At 26.3% G+C, this 23,675-nt stretch overlaps 1 protein-coding gene across 3 annotated transcripts in view; it reads right to left on the bottom strand.

Moving 5' to 3' along the window:
* LOC134829947 (band 7 protein AGAP004871) overlaps window positions 1-6,462 on the bottom strand; it is a 45,240-nt gene extending 38,778 nt beyond the window's left edge. For 2 of the 3 annotated variants that reach the window (XM_063843262.1, XM_063843263.1), the window contains exon 1: window positions 1,632-1,967. In XM_063843262.1, coding sequence (XP_063699332.1) covers window positions 1,632-1,770 — 139 coding nt within the window. In that variant the 5' untranslated portion in view covers window positions 1,771-1,967. Of the gene's footprint in view, window positions 1-1,631; window positions 1,968-4,960; window positions 4,979-5,975; window positions 6,093-6,335 lie in introns of those variants that run through there. The other variant, XM_063843264.1, reaches the window with a different exon arrangement.
* Window positions 6,463-23,675: the final 17,213 nt, after the last annotated feature.

Below are 23,675 nucleotides of genomic sequence, written 5' to 3'. Positions count from 1 at the left end.
TAATTGGTAAAAGTTATTGCTTATTCTATGCGGAAGAATCTTGAAACTCAACCGAAAGCTGCAGACATTGAAACGAAGGAAGGGAATTCTTTAATACAGCAAAGATTCAGACTCGACATCGATGCCTTTTATATTGAACTCTTCATTCAAAGAAAAATGTTAGAAATGGTATTCTGTTCTGCACTTTACAATGATAATGATGGTTGTTTCGTTCTTCTTTTTTTATGATATTTTTTAATATTGGAAGAATATTGAAATAGAATAGCTGCTGATCCGACAGAGCATCTAACATGAATGAAACAAAGTGCCTCTTGCCGAATTCTAATATACTACATGGATGCCTTCTTTTTTTTTTGGACTCATCAGTTAAAGCACAAACGTTAGGAATAGAATTCTGCTCCGTACTATACTATTCTAATGATGATTCTTTCGTTCTTCTTTTTGTCTGATATGCTCGAAACATTTGATATTCTGAGTGATAAATATTTTGTCGTGTTGTCGTACAAAAATAATTTTCAAAGCAAATTATTGAAACTTCATTGAGCAAAAACTGAATATGTTCACTTCTGTAGAATTTGATTGTAATTTTGTAGCTTTAATTTTTAGAGTTTGCTCTAATATCTCGCACCATGTCTCGCAAAAATTTTCAAGTAGCGAAACACAAACTTTTTACAATATTCTCGTAATTCGAGAAGCAATGAAAAGAGACGAATTTTAATACAAACCATTAGTTGGTAAGTAAAGAGGCGACGTACTCGTACGACCCTATGATTAAAAAGTAAATTAATTTTACAAATCAAAATTGAAAATTACATCTTAAAAGCTTAAATTCACATCTGAAATTAAATTTGAAGCTTTAAAATATTTTTTTTATTTTTAGATTTTTAAATTTATTCTTAATTTATTATTATTATTTTTTTATATTCTTTAAGACAATTTAAACATTCGTAAATGAGATTTTATGCTTTAAAATTCATTTTTAAGTTAAAGTATATTTTTTAAAACTTGAATTAATTTTTTAACGCATTTCGAAGAAAAAAATACGGTATTAAACTCGACTTGTTATGATTTTATTGATGACTTTTGAGCTTCTCTTGAAGAAAAACTTCAAAAAATTCATTCGAATCAATCTGCTTTCTAATCACAGGGCACTTGAGGCGGTTTCCATCAATTATGGAAATGCAATAAAACTCCTCTTCTCCTTAAAACATCTTTTTACGTACCAGTAAAAACCCCGTAATTCAATTTCATTTTCAGATTGAAAAGCAATAACAACACCGTAACATCGTCGTCGTTGAACGCATCTCTCAACATGTCAAATCATTAACTTTTCATCTCATTTTACCTTTTTTTCCTTCAGTTCTGTTTGTGTTTCAAGGAAAAAAACTATCGTTACGCGGAAAAGACGGAAGTATGTGCGCGACGTCACATCGACAAGAAATCACCTGTAGCGTGCCTTTCCTATTATTTTCTGCCGTGCGTTTCACCTTTTTTCTTCTTTTTTTTATTTGATTCGATTACACTCAGCTAAACTCATTTATTTTTGATGCGATATAAAAGGAACATCAATCGTTCACTTGGTTGAGCAGCAATAAAATAAAAAAAGAAACTCGAGATGATGAAACACTTACCGTGACTGTACATGGAGGAAGCTGAAGCGGTGCCGGGACGCGTAATGGAGCCAGCGCCGACACGTTGGGAATTCATGTTCGTTGGAGGTAAAGGACCGAGTTTCATTGGTTGAGCAGTTGCTTGCATCGTTGGTGCCATAGGCGTGATTTCTTTTGTTGTTTAATTAAAAAAAAATTTGCGTGTCTGGATTTTTTCTCCTTTTTTTTTGTCTAACAACGTCACAGACACTTTTTTGTTTTGATTTAATTTTTTTTTATTTTATTTAAAATTTGTAAAAAAATCACTTAAAGTGTAAAAATTTCTCACTAAAAAAAATTGTAAAAATTTTTTCTCTTATTTTTTTTTTTAGGTGGATGATCCGAATTTATTTTTATTATTTATCAAGTGACTCGGAATAAATGCACGGAAAATTGTCGGGATGCACCTCCTGTGTGACGAACGTCTGCGACAGGACTACAGCGTCGTGTTGTTGAGGGAGCAATGTTTCGTGAGAAAACGAGGAGAAACGAGATAGAGACATATACGGCGATACAACACACAATAAACTTTTACAATAATGATACATAATTTGATAACAGAAACAAAACACAGAACGTTCGACACTCTTTTCGGCGGTACGGCGCTACGAGGCTTCGTATTCAGGTAGCAGCAGCTAAGCAGACACGACAACGTAAATTAACATTACTACAAAAATCATCATAATATAAAAAATGAAAATGACACAGGAGTAAAAATGCAGAGACGCATGCGCCTGGCCTTTTACTCTTCCCGAACGAGCTGCACGACGTTCCGATCGCTGTACGGTAGTAAAGCGCTCTTTCACATGATTATTTACCATCTTTATGTGGATTTCTACCATCATCCATCTATCTGAGGAAAGACAAAAAAAACCGAAAAGTGCTCGAAAAATCAACTTTTCACCCCTTTTTTCGATCATTATATGAAGTTTGTTATTAAAAAAACACCCGAAAAAGGTGAAAATTTTCACACGAACCGATAATGATCTCATAAAATAAAATTATTATTATTAAAATATATGGACTTGGATGTATCGACACAATAAACACAAATAATCAAATTTTCATCGTAATACGATCCTCAATCAAATTATTTTATGACGAGCATATTTTTTTTTTTTTTTTTTTGGGAAACTCACAAGTGTTGTGTGTTTTTGGTAGGTGAAGTGAGTCGAGTTGAGTGTGTTAGGTCAGGGCAATAAAATAAAATAAATGAAATAAAAAAAACGTAAAATAATGAAGTTTAAGAGGAAACCGAGTAATATGTGGGTCGAGAATGTTTTTTGATGCAGGTTTGACACGTGCCAGGAGATCAAAAGCTTTTTTTTCTGAGTTTTTGTGATTTTATGAGATTTTGTCTAGAATGGAAAAAAATAGAACCCTTATCTATGAAAATTATAAAAAAATAGGCAACATTTGTTTGTGTTTGACAATTAAATTAAAATTGTCTGGATTTTCTTTAGATTTAATGAAGAAAATTTATTTTTTGTTTGAAAAGCATTGAAAGTTTCGAAATTTATTTTATTTTAAAGAACATTCAGTTACTCAGAAAATTTTTGCAATAGAAAAGTTTGAGGAACAATAACTTTTGTGAATAGCAAAGATTGATCACAGTTGAAAAGTTCTCATAAAATGTCAATTTTGAACAATAAATTGTTAAGAAAAGGTACTTATAATGGTCATAATTGTAATTTAATGATAAATTTTATGGTTGAAGTTAAGAATTTTTCACAAAAAAAAAGTTTTTGACCAATTTCAAGGTCTTAAGAGTAAATTTTTTATTTTTAAATTAATTGTTAAAATGTGAATTTTATCACATCACTAAATCGACCTTATCCAATTTTTAGCAATTATTGTGAATTTTTTAAAATCATGAATAAAAATTTTTATTTATTTTTTTTCAACATAAAAATTTATGTCATTTAAAAATTATAAATAATATTATAAAATAATATAATAAAATAAATCAAATAAATAAAATAATAAACAATAAACATTATATTTAAAAAAAAATAAAAATTAAAAAAAAAATATTGAGATTCATAGAATTTTAATTTATTGATATCTATGATAAAAAAAATAATTAAAAAAAATTAAAGTAATAGAAATTAATTTAAATTAATTAAATTAAATTAAATTAAATTAAATTAAATTAAAATAAATTAAATTAAATTAAATTAAAATAAATTAAATTAAATTAAATTAAATCAAATTAATTAATTAAAAATTTCGAAATGAAAAATAAATTTTAAAAGTCAAAATTTTTTAAGATCTTTTAAATCCATACGAATTTTGTAACGCTTTAAAAACAATTTTTGCTTCAAGAATTTCTTTAAGGATTTTTGTAACGTATTTCTATGAACTGTCAGAAGGTTTTTGTATCAGAAAAATATAAAAAATAATGTGAAAATTAGCGAAAAATCAAGAAAATGTAATGTGAAGTTCATTGCATACCAAAAAGGGCAAAAACTTAATATTCTTTGAAATAATATTAATTGCATACTTTCAGGGTTTAATTTCCTTCAAAAAATCAAAAAATAAATTTCAATCCGATAGTTGATTGTTAAAATTAATCAAATTGAAACTTTTATTTATCATTGAACTTCCGAATCCTTTTTTGAACCTCCATTTATTCAAAAAACTCATAAATCCATCAAAACTCCTTCTTCACCGACACAAAGGAAAAACACTTGTCTATGTATCCTCATGAATTGATAAACTTCCTTTTTGCCAGTTAAACTGCGCAACATTTCAACAACAAAAAATATATTTCACCGTCGAGTAACTTTGAACAAAAGATCCGCACAAGCCGTGAACATCCATCGCGGCAACCAAGATAACGCCGCCGTCGCCGCATCCAAAAACGTTTACGTAAACAAAAACACAGCAAAAACACACACAAAACAAGACGAATTGCTGAACATAAAGAACCTCATTTCCACTTGAGTTCGCATATCCCTCGACGCGGTATGAGACGACGACTCATCGTTCATTGTTGTGCAAGCCAGCAAAATTTTCATCTCCCAAAAAAAAAAAACTGAATAATGTTTCGACAAAACAGGAAATTAACCGTGTTAGGTGTAATTTATAAGAGCAGAAACCCTCATTTTTCGTCCTTTTAACGGAGATGCAAGATAGCAAGGAAGCCACATAAATAAAAAATTGTTTGAAAAGTGCAACTTTTAGGCGGTAATCTGGAATGTTTCCCACGAAATTCAATATTTTCAGTGTCACTGAAAAAGTCACACACACACAACGTTAATTATTCATGTGAGATAAAAATAGGGAAAAAATGAATGTTTTGAACATACCTGCACCTCCTTGAGCAGCTGTTGAATAAATTATCGTAAAAATTCAAAAGTTTAACATTGAAATATTTATCGATGTTGAAAAATGAAATATGTTTTTATCGGATTACGAGATATATTGAAGAGTTTTAGCGCATTTCGGATTAAAAACTATTTTATATTTTGTTAAATTTTAATTATTTTTTTTAAATAAAATTATTTTAAATAATTCTTAATCAAATTAAAACATAAATTTAAAAAAAATTAAAATAAAAAAAAATAGTTTTGACTATTTTTCCTTTTTTTTTAATTTTAATTTTTGAAATTATTAAAATTTAATTAAATAAAATAATTAAAAAAATAAATTAAATTTTAAAAAATTAATACTTTTAATATTTTTTTTGACAAGATTTTTTATAATTTTTTTCCCTTTTTTTATTTTATTTTTTTTTTCATATTAAATTATCCAAATAAAAATATTTTTTTTTAATGTTAATAATTATTTTTAAAAATTAAGAATATAAAAAAATAAAATTTAAAAAAAAATAAAAATTTATTAATTAATATAATTAAAAATATAATTTATTAAAATTAATTTTAAAATAAAAATAATAATTTTTAAAAAATATAAGGAAGTTGAAATTCGACAAATTTATATACCTATTAATTCCTGACTATTTTTTAATTTTAAATTTTTATTGAAAGTAAAAATTAAATTAAATTAAAAATCTAATAAAAAAAATTTTTTAAGATAATTAAATTTAAAAAAAAAAATTAAAAATAAAAAAATTTAAATTTAAAAAATATAAATAAAAATAAAATTTAATAAACAAATAAAAATATTTAAAAAATAAATTGTTAAAAATTAAAAAAAATAATTAATTAAATTTTCAGAATTTTTTTTAATTTTTAACAATTTTTTTTATTTTATAAATATTTTTAAATCTTTTAAATACAGACAGACTTTAAAAAAATTTTTATTGAAAAATCCTTCGAAATGCGTTAAAAAACTAACATGACACTCCCAATATATATTTACCTCGCATAACTCGCTTTCGGTAGTCATCATCGCTTTCCTGCGCTGCCATCGGTGACATTTGAAAGCTCGTTCCCGTGCCATTTCCGAGATCAGCTTCAATGGATGCCATTTTTGTATCTTTAAGAAAGAGAGAGGGAATCGAAGAAAAGTTTTACTTCCGAAGCAGAAACGAGGGACGACACAGATGCGAACCGAACATTATAACCTATTTATTGCTTTTTAATATTTTGCAATAAAATAAACATCTACAGCTTTGTGCATGAGGAATTTCCCGTACAACGACTGCACACACACCGAAGTTATGGGTTTTCTATTTTCACATCAATAAATTTTGCGAAATAATGCCAAAAATTAATGTACCTTAATATAATAAAATTTGTGTGATAAATTTTTGGTCCGTTATTTGCTTCTACGTGTTTTTGTTTGTGTTTTTGTGTGTGGGAACGAGCAACAATAACAAACAACTGTGGTTTAAAAATAACTTTTAATCACTCCGGCGTTACCTCAAAACGCACGATAATTTGACGACTTTAAATATTTTAGAAGCGACGAAAAATCTCTCGCATGTCGACTCGCCTGCTTTCCCGAACAAAGACTGACGTGTTTGATTTTTTCCGTTCCACAGTCGTCACTACATTGTTGAATAAACATTAAAATTATGAAAAATTGATACCCGCTTTTAGTTACCTACTACCCGCGTATGTCGCGTCGATAAAAAACCACAATCTCAAACAATTTTTCTACTACTTGTTGTGGAATTTTTCCCACACTCACGAACACACTCGAAAATGCAGTTGTAGATTTTTCGACGTGTCGTGTACTCTCCATCGGCATGCTATTAAATCGAATCGATTGATCATGCACATGTTCAAGATCCCATCCATGCCGTCGTCGCATGCAGCACTTTTCCTTTCGCTTCAAATTCTTTCCGATATTTACTTAGTTAAATATTGGTAATGTCATATCGCATTATCACTGTGTTTGTGTGTGACATTACAACTGTTTTTTATTGTCCTTTGCTTGTTTTTACATAACGATGTGACATCGTTGGAGGCAAGTTGCGAAGCGAAGACAAGAACCGATGGAAATTGTACAAGTTTTTCAATTTTTTGGCGTTAATTGTACAATTTTATTGTTTGATTTGCAATTTTTTAGTAGATTTCGAATAATTTTTTAAAAAAATAAATTAAAAATAAAATAAAAAATTTAATTTAATAAATTTTAAAAATTTTTATTTTAAATTTTTTTTTTTTTTTAATTTAAAAAATTTAAGTTCAATTAAATTTCAAGAATTAAATTAATTAAATTAAAATTAATTAATTTAAAAAATTTTTAATTTTTTTAAATTTTTTTTTTTAATTTTATTTAATTTTAATTATTAAATTTTAATTGATTAATTTTTAAAAACATTAAATTATTTTTTTTTAAATTGATTTAAATTTAAAAAAAAAATAAAAAAAAATTTATTAAATTTTTTTAGAAGTCAAAAACTTTAAAAAAATTTTTGTTTTTATAAAACTGTTACATTAAGAATCGATTTTATTTTTAAAAATCAAAATGAAACAATTTTTTTCTGAAAAATATTTTTTTTAAAGAAAAATCTAAATTTTTTAATGATTTGGTTGAAATTTTTTGGTAATAATAATTATTTTTTTTTTAATTTTTGAACAAAATCTTAAAAATAATTAAAAAATTTGAAATTTTGTACTAAAAAAAATAAAATAAAAAACAAATTAGATTAAATTTTGTTAATTTAGATTAAAATTTTATTCAAAAAATATGAATTTTAAAATTAATTAATTCAGGTTAATTAATTGATTCAAAAAAATTAACTTTTTTAAACTAAGAATTATACCTATTTTTTAAAAAAATTCTTAAAGTACCTATTTTAAAAATTAATTAAAATTATTGAAATAAATAAGATTAAAATAGATCAATTTAAAAAATAATAATAAAGTGAAAAAATTATAAAATAAATATTTAAAAAATTTTAATTAAAAAAAAAATATTTAAAAAAATTAAAAAAAAAACAAAAATTTTTAAAAAATTTTAAATTTTTATTAAAAAATTTCTAAAGGTATAAAAGAAATGAATAAAAAATATCAATTAATTTATTTATTTTTTTGCAAAAATTTATAATTTTTTATTTCTTTTAAAAATTCAAAATTATTTAATTAAAAATTTTATTGAAATTTATAAAAAATTCTTAAATTAATAATTTATTAAAAATTCATAAATACTTTTAAATCAAAAATCTTTAACTTAACCAACGACATTTTCCTTTCAAAACCAAAAAACTTGTACAAGAAACTTTAACATGGGAAAACTCACTTGAACCAACCTTCCAAAACACTTCCGCTCCAAAACAAAAACCATCAAAAATCGTGTCCAAATCATCTTTCAGAGCAAATATTTTTGACATACTGCTCATCTCCTTTTGTACTTTCCTACTCATTCGAATCCCGTACATACCTCCGACAAATCTCGACGAAGAGAAAATTTACTTCACTTTTATTTATATTGCTGCATCTCGTTCCCCCTCACAGCGTCTCATACAAAATTTATATATTTCTCTCACATTTTCTCTCATTTCGCGATATCCTTATGTCAAACACTGCTGAGAAAATTGTCGATGAAAATTTTTGGTGGCACACTTTCGAGAGCGCCAACCGTAGTCTCCATCCGTGCGTTACTGAAATCGGCCACAAAAACAGAATCTGCGGATGATGTGAACTATACTTGTGTGAAAAAAATAGTGGTATAGGTTTTGGTGAAAAAAAATGAGGAGATTGTAGCATTAGAGAAAAATAAAAAACGGGAAAAAGTGAAAAAGAAAGAAAATAAAAATAAGAAAAAATTAAAAGTCAATAAAATTTGTTAACATTCGAACATAAAACGGGTCTTAATTACGAAAAAAAAAATTATTTTGTACAGGCTAGTATTTCATTACAGAGCAAAGAAAAGATTTTATCTCTCCCTCCGTGTGTGTGTTCGTGTGTGTGTATGCTGGATGTGTGTCAGTGAGGCGCGCACGAAAAATTCGAGAGAAACTACTGTTTACGACGACGAGAAGACGGAGGAGACGGAAAATCGATGATTAGAGAAAAATACGAAAATTCCTCTGCCTCGAATATCAGTGAAGCAGCAGCGGAGGCAAACAACGCAAAGCCGAAGCCTGCGATGAGAAGGAAACTGGGTGTGATATAACCACATACGCCATACACGACTCCGCTCGTAGTATTTTCATTGTGTATCCATCATCATTGTTGTGCTAAATATACATTTTGTATAAGTAATTGAAATTAATTGAACCGTATTAGCAGTTTGTTACCAATAATAACTATTAGAGGTTCACACAATTGCCTGTAAGACGCTTTAAAGCTAATTAAATCATCAATTTTCCCCATTCTTACTCGAGTGAAGTGAAATTGAGTAATTCTCGTGCAAAAAAAAAGACAACAAAAGCCTGTCAATTTGGGCAGACGAGCAAAAAAAAGTCGGACTGGTGAAAAATTGAATAGATAACGACAGTAATAAGAGAAAGAAAGCACCCGCATCGCCTCTTTGTGCGTTCAGTTCAGGCACCGTTAGACATCGTCGTTATTATTATGTAATAATAAATTGAGTTTTGTAGAAACTCGTACAACAACAACACACAAAAAAATCCTTTTTATGTGTAGTGATGTTTTGTTATGCTCGACAAACGAACGAACGAAAAAAAAATGAGAGGAAAAATGTGAGATGAAAAAGTAACGGTACAATGGATAGTTAAACCGTATTTTAATTTGATTTGTGATGTTTTTAAAAGGTTTTTCGTGAATTTTCCGGAATTTTCTCAACTTTTTCTTGATTATTTGGAGCACATGTGAGTTTTTTATAAAATGTCGTTGGTTAGAAAGTTTTTTAAATTAATTTAGAAATTTTTGAGTTTTCCGAGTTTCCATGAATTTTCCAAAGTTTTTCTTTGACTTTTCGAATTTTTATGCAATTATGCTACTCAATTGAGGCTCACGTTGCAGAAAATATTCATAATTCAACTCTTCATAATTATTTTATTCGAATTTTCCTCAGTTTCCAAAATTTTCAATGAATTTTCCATGAATTTCCCGAATTTTCTTGAATTTAATTTTTAATTTAAATCCATTCATGTTGCTTGAAAGATTTTTTTAAACCTTTTTAGTTTTCTTCGCATTTCTTCGTTTGAAAATTTTGTGAGTTTTCCTGAATTTTCACAAATTTTCCAAAATTTTTCATGAATTTCCCAAATTTTCCATTGATTTCCTGAATTTTTTTGAATTTAATTTTTAATTTCAATCCATTTATGTTGCTTTCCTTTAAACGTTTTGAGTTTTCTTCTCATTAAATATTTGTGACTTTTCCTGAATTTTCCCAAATTTTCCGAAGCTTTTCTTGATTTTCCCAAATTTTCATAAATTTTGATTATTTTTAAAAGGCTTATGTTGTTTACAAGGTTTTTATGATCATTTCATATCTTTTGATATATTCATGATTTATTCGAATTTTCATGAGTTTTCCACAAATTTTCCATAGATTTCCACGATTTCCAAAAATTTTCAACGAAAAAATCTTTTAATTCTCAAATTTTATTTATTTAGACTGCTCAAAAGATTCGTAAAAGATTTTCGGTATTTCAAAATTTTCTTTGGTTTTCCCTCATTTTCTTCAATTTTCCATGAATTTCCCAAATTTTCCTAAATTAATTAATTTTTATTTTATTTTTATTAATTAATTTTAATTTAAAAAATCATTTAAATGTTTTGACTTTTCTCAGTCATTAAAAAAATTTCCTTAAATTTTTCCAAATTTTCTTGAATTTCCCTAAAATTTTCCTGAAATTTTTTAAATTTTAAAAATTTTCTAATAATTTATAATTTTTCCAATTATTTTAACGGCGAATTATGAAGAGTTATCTAAAGATTTTTAAAAATTTACTTTAGTTTTTCCTTAGATTTTCCGACTTTTCATGATTTTCCATTAAAACAAACGACACTCTTGTCACTTGACCTCATTTTTTTGCAAAAATCATCTTGCAATGCGTTAAAAAAAGTCCTCAGACATTTTATGATGATGATGTTTTCTGTGGTCTTTGACGATATGATGGTCGATCTTATCGCAAAAACATGAACAATGAAAAAAAATAAAGAAAAACAAGAGACGACGTCGCGAAAATCAATGTAAATTAATGGACTTGCTCGCAGTTAATCATTCATCATTTTGTTGTTATTTTTTTTTTTGTTCTTTTCCATCGAACTGCGATCTCGAGACAATCGCGCGTGAGAGGCAAACAAATTTTTCTTTTTTGGTTTGACACTAAAAAATAAAGAAGGAAAAATATTCCGGGGAATCTCATTAATTTTAATGTGATTTTTGTGTCACCGAATGTCCCTCTTGAGAGAGATCGAACTCGATTCCGGGCAAGAAATCTACCTTTTTTGCTGCCGATTCGTCGTCAATTCGTTACATAACGCCAACAAATCCAATAAAATATTTTGAAATAACACTAAAAACGTCATGTTTATTCAAGCGGCAGCAGCCACTAAAAATTTTTTTGCTCATCGTCGACATATATGAGCATGATTCTAATTTCCTTGATGGACAAATAAGAAAAATAAACAATATAAAAAAATGTACAACAGAGAGTGATATTTCATGACGCGTCGTCGTTCGTCCGGCTCGTTCGAAACATGACAAAAGCAGCACACGCTGGCAATGAAAACTACACAATAAAAATATTTTTCATCATCAAGAACGGAGAATGGGAGAGAATGAGAACTCACACAAAAAAAAAATAGTAATCATAACAGACTATTGGACTTTTATATTTGCAATAAAATAATTTATATAGAATTACATCGTTTTCAGTCTCATGATAGTTATAGCATGGGATTGAAGTGTGAATGTATTTTTTTTTCATCTCTTGCTATTCTTTGTTCCCACTTTTTGTCTTCTTGCATCGAACGACGACGTCGACGTCAGTAAAACTGCTTGATCATTGCAAAAGTTTTATATTTGCTGCAAAAGAAAATAGAAAATGGGATTAATTAAAATAACTCGAAGGATTTTGAAATCGTTGCGATGAATGAAGCAGTGATAGGTCTTTCACATGAAAACGCAAATTAATCTGAAAATGAATAAATTTTATCAGTGAATGGCAATAAACTTTATTGTTGAGGCATAATTTGGTAATGAAGTTAAAAATTGGTAGAAAAATTATCAAAAAAAGTATGAAATGTGGTAAGAAAAATTTAAAAAAATTAAAAAAAGAACTTTTTTTGGTTCAGAAAGAAAAAATATAAAAAATATATAAAAAAAAATAAAAAATAATAAAAAATAAAATATAAAAAAATAAAATAAAAAAAAAATATAAAATTTCAAAAATAAAAAAAATTTTTTTTTGTTATTTTTAAACAAAAAAATTACTTTAACCATGCTATGCAATTATTATTTATTTTTTTTTTAATTTAAAAAATGGCTAAAAGTTCAGAAATGGCTAAAAAATTAAAAATTTGATACAAAATATTGAAAAAAAAATTTTTTTTGAATACTTACAAAAAAAATTAATTTTGGTTCGCTTCATTGAAAAAAAAAATAAAATTAAAATTAAAAAAATTTTATTAATTTAATTTAATAATTTATTATTTAAAATTAAATAATTTAATAAATTTTTTAATTTTTTTTATTATTTATATGAAATTTTTAAAAAAATGCAAGAAAATGCAAAAATGTGTCAAAAATATTATTTTTTGACACATTCTTAGTTTAGATTAAAGAATTTAAAAAAATATGCAAAAAATTAATAAAAATTTATCTCTTAATAATTTTTTTTTAAATTTAATTTGGTAAAAAAATAAAAAAAAATTTTTTAGAAAATTTTTCATTAAAACTTTCTGATTTCCTTGAATTTTTTGATTTTTATGAGAAAAAAATTTAAAATTTTAATTTTTCACAAGAAATATCAAAAAAATATCAAAATATGAAAAAAAATTCAACAATAAAATCGATGATTGAATGAACTCTCAACTTAACTGAACCCAAAAAGTTTCCATAAACTCTCAAAACAATCAGACTAAACAACAAAAAGTGTCAAAAATTGAATCAAAATTAATCCCTTGAGTGACTGGAAGGTAAACGCTTCACAAGTTAAAAAGTGCAAAAAGTTAAAGTGATGAAAACAGGGCCAAATGTCAAGTGAAAAATGACAAATGAACGGAAAATCTCCCGTGCTGCTAATAAAAATGTCAAAATTTGAAAGAAAATTAATTGAAAATCGACAAAAAATATTTTTTTAGTGAAAATTTTGCATAAAAATTACTTTAAAATAAATAATTTAAATAAAATTTTACGAAATCGAAGTTCACTGATCAGAAAAATACCAAAAAAATCCCTTTTTCCTATCAAAATCTGATCATAAAGTGCATTCACATGTAAAAAAAATCATCACTACTGACCTAAATAATGAAAAAAAATCCCTTTGGAACAACAAAAATATTAATTCTTACTTTATTGTTCCAATTTTTCATCGAATTTTCCCGATTTGACCTAAATCTTTTCACAAGAATTGCATTTATTTGTTTCGTTCAATGCCTCGAGCAGCTGGACAATATCTCCGGTAAACTATTGTTTTCGAGCGAGCGCAAATTTTCCTGAATTACGGAACAAATAAATACAACACGGACCGGAAATGTTAGAGGAAAACCATTTATTAGCACAGAAAAAAATGTACAAAAGCGACCTTCATCCAATTTTCATCATTCAAAAAAAATGAACCCTTTTTTCTCCTCGCTCCCGAGATAAAATTACATTCGGCAATAAATCAATCAAAAAAACGAAAAATTTTTGTTGCCGCGCACAAAATGAATGAATGACCGATCCGTCAACTATTTTCCATGTTCAAGTTCGAATAAAAATTTTCTCGTTTTTTTGTTCGGGGAGCAACTTAATAGTATTATTGTCGATTTACGATTTGGAATTTTTTCGTTTGACTATAAAATTTGGTATCGCGCAATAAAATTTTGCGCTAGAGAATGTTTATCTTAAATCACTGAAAATTGATTGTGTGAGAGAGCGAGTGAGTGTTTATTATTATTATTAAATGTATCGAACGATTTTTCGTGATTTCTTTGCACGTTTTTCCATTGCTGAAGAAATGAATGGAACGATAAAATAATATTTTTTTTTATTAGAAGATTTATTTATTTATTATTATTACCGTTATGGTGCCGTCTATAGTTGACGATGTGACTCTCTCTGTGGAGTACATCACGCAAAAACCGAACAAAGAGGACAAAAATCAAGCAATCATGCGATTTATTTGAATTTGAATGATAATCGTAATTAAGCTAAAGTGCAAATAGCTCAATTTGTGAGGAATTTTTGTGTCAAAGGACAAGAATTTTGACAATTTTCAAGTTTTTAATGTAATTTTTGGATTTTATAAAATATTTTGGAAAAATTATGGTAAATTTTGAAGAAATTTTCTTTAAAAATATTTTTAAAAAATTAAGTTGGGTAAGTCCATGAAATTATTTTGTCAGAAAAAATTGTCAAAAGTAACAAAACATTAATTATTTTTTTTATATTTTGTGTTAAAAAGTGTTAAAAAATAATTTTTTTTAAATTCATCTCTTAAGGAGTTTAATTAAATAAATCTCATGAGTAATATTTGTAAAAAAATATAAAATTATAAATATTTGGAATAATTTATTTAAATATGAAAAAAACAATTTAAAAAAAATGTTTAAAATTTTAAAAATAATTAATTTTAAATTATTAAATTAATTAATTAATTTTTTTTTTAAATTTAAAAAATCATTGAAAAATATTTTTTTATGTTTTTATGGATTAAAAATAATTTTAGAAAATTAAAAAAAATATATTTCTTGATAAATTAAATAAAAAAATTAAAACTTGAAATTAAAATTTAATTAAATAAATTTTTATTATAAAAAACATTTATATAAAAATTATAAAATGACGTCAAAAATCCATTTAAATATGAAAAAAAATTAAAAATTTTTTAAATTTTATGAATAATTAAAAAATATTTTTTTTATTTTAAAAATAAATTTTTTTTTTAATTTTAAAAATAATTTTTTTTTTAATTTTAAAAATAATTAAAAAATAAAATGTTTGAAAAATTTTAAAAATAATTATTTTATAAATTTTAATTATTTTAATATATTTTTTTAATTATAATTTAATTTAATTTTTTTTTCATAAATTAATTAATTAAATTTATTTTAAATTAATTCATCAAATTTATTTAATTTAATTAATTAAAATTAAAATAATTTAAGCACTTGAAACTTTCAGTTAAAATTACAAAAATCAAATGTAAATAATTTAATATTTCATGCAAATTCCTTCAAAAAAATTTCACGCCTACAATTGTTTTACTGCCAAAAAAAATTATGGACTTTTCCTGTGAAAAAAACGAACATTTTTAGTTTTGACACATAATTTCTAACAATTACACGCGTCAACACATCTTCTTTATTGAAGGCGTTGACGTTAATCAAGCGAGAAAAAAAAAGAAAAAAAAACGAAGTGAGAGAACAAAACGACACAAAAAAATGCCAACAAATCTGCACTTATTTTTTCTATCATCGCATCATCATCAACATCGGCATCGTCACTATCATCGACCGACATCATCATCGACCAACATCAACTTTTTCCTTTGTTCCATTCAAATTATATCGATTCAAACGTTATTATATTTTTTTAGTATGTTGCCTTCGTCATTTTCTTCTTGTTTCTTCTACTTCATCGGTGCTTGTTGTTTTTTTTTGTGTGTGTCTCTCTCCGACGACCATCGTTACAAAATCCACAGAAATCCAAGAGAAAAAAACAATCAAGCTGATACAAATGAAAAGTTTATGTTATTTTTTTTTGTTTATGATACTTTTTTTTCTGCGTTCGCTGTTGTCAAGTTTTCTTGTTTTGCATGAATCCATGAATCTAGATTTGATATTTTTGTTGTGGGATTTTTTTTTCTTTGGTCTCCATAATCGATATACGTTCACAGAAGTTTTATGTCGGTCGGTGTCTTTCTGTGTGGTTGTGAAACAGATTGTTTTATCATTCTTGCTGTCTTTAAACTTTTTCCATTGTTTCGTGGTCTATTTCTGATGTTTTATTATTCTCCAAGGAGTTACCTACTCCTGTCCTCATCCGATATTCTGGTAAGCAATCGATGGCAAAAGAGAAATCGTGTGTTCATTAATAACTCACTTTTAACATTAGCGCGTTTTTTATTTCTTTCCCGCTTGTCATTGGGAGTGAGAGAAATGCTCAAGGTTTTCTTTTGACAGACGAAAAATATCGGTTTCTTTTCTTTTTTGATCTGTGAGGGATTCCAATTGATTGGAAATTTTTTATACTCGAGATAAATTTTTTTTACTTATTTTCGCAAAAATTTTAATTTTGTGCTTAAATTCGTTTGAGACGAAAAATCTCTTTAAATAAATCCACTTTGGAAGTACATGAAAGGAAAAAATTCTTAATGTCATGTCCTTGTCAAGAATGATCCTCCTTATGAACGTCCTGATGGTGATTTTACCGGAATAATATACAAGATTAAAAAAGGGCAATATTAGGGTTTCGGCAAAAACATATACAAGTTCAAATTATCTGACAGTAAAATGTTGTCTTTTTTGGTAAAAATGTCTTTTATGAACTTTTTTTTATCTCTATTTTTATTTTAAAAAGTCTCTGAAAAGTAAAAAAAATTATTTAATAAATATTTATTTTTTAAATTTCTGAAAATTTTTTAAAAATTAAACTTTTTTATTTTTTTTAAATTAAATTAAAATAAAAATAATAAATTAAATTTTTAATTGAACTAATTTAAAGTAAGATTTAATTTTTTTGAATTAAATTATAATTTATTTTTTAAATTCTATTTTATTTATTTAATTTTAGATTTAAATATTTGAATTAATTAAATTAAATTATTTTTTTTTTTTATAATTAATTTTTTTAAAATTCAAAATAAAATTAAAATCAAAAAAAAAAAATAATTGAAAAATTTAAATTTTTGTATAAAATTTAATAAAATAAATTTTAGTTTATTAAATAATTTAATTAAATTTCAGTTAAAATTAATTTAAATTTTTAAAATAAATTTTAAAATTTAATTAATTTATTTATTTTTTTAAGTTCAAAATTTAATTTTTTTTAATTATTTATTTATTTTTATTTAATAAAATTAATTTTATTTTTTTTTGTATTTTATTTTAAATTATTTTTATTAAATTTAAAAAATAAATTAATTTTAAAATTAAACTAATTTAAATTAAAATTTTATTAATTAATTTAAATTTTATTTATTTAATTGAATTTTTTTATTAAATGTTAAATTATCAAATTAAATTAACTTTATTAATTATTAAAAATTTAAATTAAATTGGGTAATTTTTTTAAATTTAGTTTTAAAAATTTTTCAAATAATTTTTTTTCGAGCTTCAATCCGTTACACGAAACATCAAAAAACCAAAAAAACCGTTGATCTGTAACGACAATCGGTATTAGGAGAGGTCGTGATGATATTTACTTACTTTTTTTTTCGGCAACATCCATTAATTCTCAATTTGAGCACCATTCTCTCCTCATTTCGATTTTGGTTTATGACTGAATAAGTCGGCACCTGCTACAACGACGCACAAAACTTTCCTCATCTTTTTCCGTATCATGAACAATCGAGCGACCGACATTTGTTGTTTTTGTTCTGTTTTCGCATCCATTCGTCGTTCGTTCATCCCTCGATGCGAACGATGTCTAAATCATTAATCAAGTCATTCCTGAGGGTCGAGCTACTTACCGCGTATGGACTATCCTCATTTGAATGAACCATAAAAAATGCTGAACATTATTTTTTTAAAAAAAAAGGAGGAAAAAGTTTCGACACAGTAATAAAAATTAAACAAGTGTATACCTTTAAGTTATTTTATGTTTCTTCTCACGTTTCACGTAAAACAATATCTTGTTAGTCATATATTTTAGTGCGTATCCAAAATCTGGCCTTGAAGCGTGTAAATCGCCAGGCGTCTCCATTTTGTTCTTCATAACCAATTTGTTCGTTTCTCACTCCTCTGTAATTTTTCGCACACTCTTCTAATTTATTTAATCAAGAAAGATATTTGTATACACTTCACTTACGAAACACGCCACACGTACTTGACGATACCTATAACGAATCAACAATAAGAGCAAAGCCAAACAAGAAATAATTTGCATTTCATGTTCATTACCGCCATTCATTTGTCTCTCTCTGCGTCTCTGCGTTTATTTACTCGACACATTACTGCGACACAGAACGATTACAGAGAGATCTCTGATTGGCCATAATGCAAACAAAACGTTAAGCGGCAAGGACTTTAATTAAAAAGTCCATAATTGGTTAATTTTCCCTCACCCCAAGACCATATTGGAAATTGGCAAAGAACAAATGAAGTGAAATCAATCAATGTGTAAATATTTGTCTTTGGAGTGCAATCATTCACTTTTACTTGTTTTTTTTTGGATTGTTTCAATTCTTTGTTCTTTTTCAATCACGTTTGTACGATGAAGCGAAAAGAGATGAATTTTACTCATTCTGAATTCTTAAATTTGTCTCTTGAGAAATTTATGGAAATTTTGCGTTTTTGGGTCAAATTTTTAAATGCTTGGTGTGAATTTGTTATAGGACACTTTCCAATATTTTATGAAAAATTATTCTAGAATAAAAAAAAAATATTAAATATTAATAATTAATATTAATTTTAAAAAAAACTCAAAGTTTTAACTTAACAGAAATCTTTAATTTTTTTGCATTCATTAAATTAATTAAATTTAAATAAGTACTTAACCTTTCTAACTTTTTTGAAACTAAGTTTTAATTAATTTTTTTTTTTAGTTTTTATTAATGAAAGTTACCCTTATATATTTTTTTTTGCAGTAAAAAAGGCAAAATTTAAAAAAAAAATCAAAATTTTAGTAAAATGGGCCAATTTTGCCCTTCACAAATTGAAGTATTTCTTAAAAGGGCAGTGAATGGGCAAATATTGCCCATTTTAATAAAAATTTAATTAATCGGAAAAAATGAATAGATTAGACAATAATATCGACATTTTTTTCAAATTTTCCTTCACTTTCATGTATTTTGATAGATGGGCAGAAAGAGGGCAGTATTGCCCATCAAGGTTAATGAATAGATTAGACAATAATATCGACATTTTTTTCAAATTTTCCTTCAATTTCATGTATTTTGATAGATGGGTAGAAAAAGGGCAGTATTGCCCATCAAGGTTAAAATGTTGAAATAAATGGGCAAAACATGGGTAAAATTTTTTTTATCAATTTTGATCTCTTTTTAGTACCAAAAGAGGTAAAATTATCTCCTTTTAAAATTTTAAAGACTTTACGTTACACTTTGAAATCTAAATTAGCATTTTTAAAGAGCTTCAATGTACTTTAAAACGAATTTAACGCACTTGAGAGTTTATTTAATCCCTTTAAAGGTATAATTTACTCGCAATGAGAGTAATTATACTTCTTAAAGGGATTAAATTAAACTATCAAGATCGTTAAAATTCTCAATAGTCAAATTGAAGCCCTTCAAAATTTACTTAAGCTCTTAAAGCGTAACTTAAGGTCTTAAGATTTCAGCTTAAGGAGTTCTTTTGTACTTTTTTGATTTGAAATCTAACCAAAAATGATAAAAAAAAATAACTCCTAATAGATAAATTTCAACTCCTTTCGAATAAAAGTGCAAACAATAGAAACCCGTAACCCGATATTGATCGAAAACCATAGCACAATATTCAAAACGATGAAAAAGTTTTAGATGATGATGATAGAATCTAATGTAAAGTTCATGCCAAAACAAATCCATTTGGGGTTAAACAAGTTTGTGGTTGAATCTATTCTCATTTTTTTTGCCTATTGTAGCTCAAATATGAAAAATGTGAAAACTTATTGCAACTGTTTGAAAAATGATCTAAATGCATCAAGTGAACGTTGTTACTTTGTCTCCCATTCCCCTTCTATAAAATTGTATTTTAAGTAAATTTTTTGTCGAAACACTTTTTTTTCTATGTTTAACTCAAAAAATAGAAAAAATTGACCTACAATGTAACGCAACACAATTTTCCATCAATCATTTCCGTTTCCTCGCTTTTATTTTTACATTATTTTACATCAATTTAACTAAAAAAAAAAAGAATATCAGCGCCCAATTTGGTGCTCAAGTAAAACGTTGACAAGAGAATCTTGTTTATAAAATACTTGTTATTGCTCTTTTTTCTCGTCGAATGAAGCGCGTTTCTCTGCGAAAGTAATGAAAAATGTGATAATGACCGGATGACAAATTAAGAGACAAAAATTATTATTATTTAAAAACATCGTGAAATTGACGAGCTTAAAATGGCTTAAAGTGTGGCATTAATTGAGACAAAATGTTGTTTTTCAAGGTCTGGTAGAGAGATTTTTTTCTGTCTAATGATTTTAACAAGACACGTTTGGTTTTAATTACGCCTACGATACAGCTGGGTTTTGGTTTTGTTGACCAAGGCTTTGTTGGAGAAAGAAAGAAAGCAAAAAAAAAAATTGAGAGAATTGACAATTAACATGAGAGACATTGTCATGCTCTGGTTTTCTTGCCATGAACTTTTCATGTGGCGTCATCTTGTTAGTGTAATTTTTTGCTTCTGTACAAATTGTGTTGGTCAGTGGTAAAGATGACTTTAATGGTTTTTGAGTACGGAAGGTATTTTAATGGATTTCAAGGAGATTTTCTTATTTGGATTTTGGTATGTTCTAAGTTGCCTTCTGTTTCTGACAGATTTTTCAATATTGATTTGCCATTAAAAAGACATTTCCTCAATGCAGATTAACTCAATGATGCATAGAATTGATTAGAAGTTGAAAATTGTTCATTTTTTAAAAGATTTGTACAAATTTCTATTTTAGAACTTTTTTTAGTACAAATTTTATCTTTTAGAACAACTTTTAGTACAAATTTCGACTTTTTGAACTTCTTTTAGTACAAATTTTAACTTTTAGAAGAACTTTTAGTACAAATTTCGACTTTTAGAACTTCTTTTAGTACAAATTTTAACTCTTAAAGCAACTTTTAGTACAAATTTTGCCTTTTAGAACAACTTTTAGTACAATTTTCTTTAAGAAGTTCTTTTAGTACAAATTTCATCTTTTAGAAGAACCTTTAGTACAAATTTCGACTTTTAAAGCAACTTTTAGTACAAAATTTTGACTTTTAGAACATCCTTTAATACAAATTTTGTCATTTAGAACAACTTTTAGCACAAATTTTGTCTTTTAGAACTTCTTTTAGTACAAATTTAAACTTTTAGAACCATTTTTAGTACAAATGTTGTCTTTTAGAACTTCTTTTAGTACAAATTTCGACTTTTAGAACAACTTTTAGTACTAAATGTAATCCGAAAAAAATGCACTCAAGATTTCCTTCTCATCAACTTTTATCATCTCGTCTCTTTATCAAACCTTCGCTGGATGTGTTGATAAGAAATGAGTTCCAATTTAGAACTAGACATCCAAATTTATGTTCATCACTTCACTTTTTCTTTATCTCTGCCACTCAACGTAACGTTGTATATTTACAAAAATTTATATTTACCCTGTGATATCCCTGACAACTTATTTAAATTTATTCCTCCATGCTTGTCTTTTTTGCTTTATTGAATATTCAATTTTCATTTATCCAACGTTTTTGTCGCAAGCAAAATGCTACAAACAAAATGAATGAAGATGATTCCCTCTTCTTGGTTTAAAATTATCTTCTTCTTTCGTCTTGTTCTTATGTATTTTTAATCCTCCTTTCACGGAAAACTTTCTCTCAGGTACATTCATTAAACGAACGTTATCTAATCATATTTATACAATTTTACATTTTATTTCCTATTTTCCTCTGTTTGAGCGCGAAGGAGCGTAAATTGTAAGAAAAACGTCTGTTGTGAGAAATAAATTGTAATTAATTTTGATGATATGAAGCTATTTTGTGCGTGTGTGTGTGGTCTCCGCAAAAATTTTTACGAGTTTGCTAGTTTTGGCGCTAATTGGATCCATAAAAAAATATTAATTGCCTGGAAACATGATTTAAATGAGAGAGCGCGGATATTTTTTGTGCACCATAAATTAATATGTGTGTGTCCCAGTTTCCATCTCAAGTGAACCCATGTCAGAGTGCTTTTTGAATTTTTATGCATTATCACAATCAGGAGTGTAGCTAAGAGTTTTTTTTGCAGTAAAAAGGGCAAAATTTTAAAGAAAAAATTGAATTTTAGTCAAATGGGCAGCTAATGGGCAAATTTTGCCCTTCACAAATTGATGTATTTCTTAAAAGGGCAGTGAATGGGCAATATTGCCCTTTTTGATTAAAATTAATTGAAATGTCAAACTCATTCTTTGAACCCAAAATTTTCCTTAAATTTTAAAATTGTTAATAGATGGGCAGAAAAAGGGCAGTATTGCCCATCAAGGTTAAAATTCTAAAATAAATGGGCAAAATATGGGCAATAAATTTTTTTCAAGGGCAAAATTGCCCTTAAACTTTAAAATTTTACTTTAAAAGACTTTAAATGGGCAAAATCGAATTCTTATGCTTGAAAATCATAGTTTTTCCCCTTTTGTTGCCCAAAAACATTTCGCTACACTCCTGATTTGAATACACAAGAGTAAAATGTGGATTTAAAAGACTATAGTCGAGCTTAGTTCGGCATAATCTTTACTCTATTTTCCGTTGGCTAATAAAACTTTAAACTTTTTTCGCATCGTGCAGGGATTAAATTTTGTATATAGTTGGCATCCAGATGGCTTGAAGACGACGTCGACAACAAACTACGAATATAATGACAAATAACGATATATTAAAGATAGATTTAAAGTGAAATAAAAGTGTATAGTATTGGCAGCAAGTAGCAACGTGACGATGTATGGCTAAGAGACAGCGCGACGTATGGAAAGAGGCGAACAGAACCATGACATGACAAGAATAAAAATTCAACAGCAATATTTTTACTTTATGTATCGACGACGACGTGGATGTGACCATACCAATAGCCATTAAAGTGAAAATAGCAACAAAAAAAAAGAGTGAAAGTGAAAAAATCGTACACATTTAAAATGATGATGAATCATTTGCTATATTGAGAGAGAAAAAAAAAATAGAAAAAATCGTCCTAAAAATATAAGAGAAAAATGTGGAAAAAGAAACTATTGTATTTAACGTAGACTCGTAAGTAACAAAAAAAAATGAATAAGGGACCCGATTAATAACGAAATTACAAAAAAGTGAAAAAAATCCGTATTTTAATGAAAAAAGTTTTAACTGAGAGCGATCGATCCAATCTCGCCTCGTCCTTCTTTCATAAAGAAAAAAATATAATAAAAGAATAAAAAGTGTACATAAAATATAAATAATACTCAATAGATAAAAGATAAAAAAAAATTATGGCATATATAACATTTTTAAAAATATTATCATAATAAACTTACTTCTCTCGACTGACTTCCCGGAAGCAGAATCCATAACCAATCAATTAAGAGATAAAAGAAAAAGTAAAAATAAATTGTAAAAAAAAGTCACCTAATGTAATATAATAATAAAATAAAAGCTCGCCAGACAAGTAACGGAAAAGAAAAGAAATAAAAATCGTAAAAACC

The sequence above is a fragment of the Culicoides brevitarsis genome, chromosome 2 (assembly GCF_036172545.1).
Source record: "Culicoides brevitarsis isolate CSIRO-B50_1 chromosome 2, AGI_CSIRO_Cbre_v1, whole genome shotgun sequence".
Taxonomy (NCBI): domain Eukaryota; kingdom Metazoa; phylum Arthropoda; class Insecta; order Diptera; family Ceratopogonidae; genus Culicoides; species Culicoides brevitarsis.
This window is presented reverse-complemented; position numbering and strand designations above follow the sequence as displayed.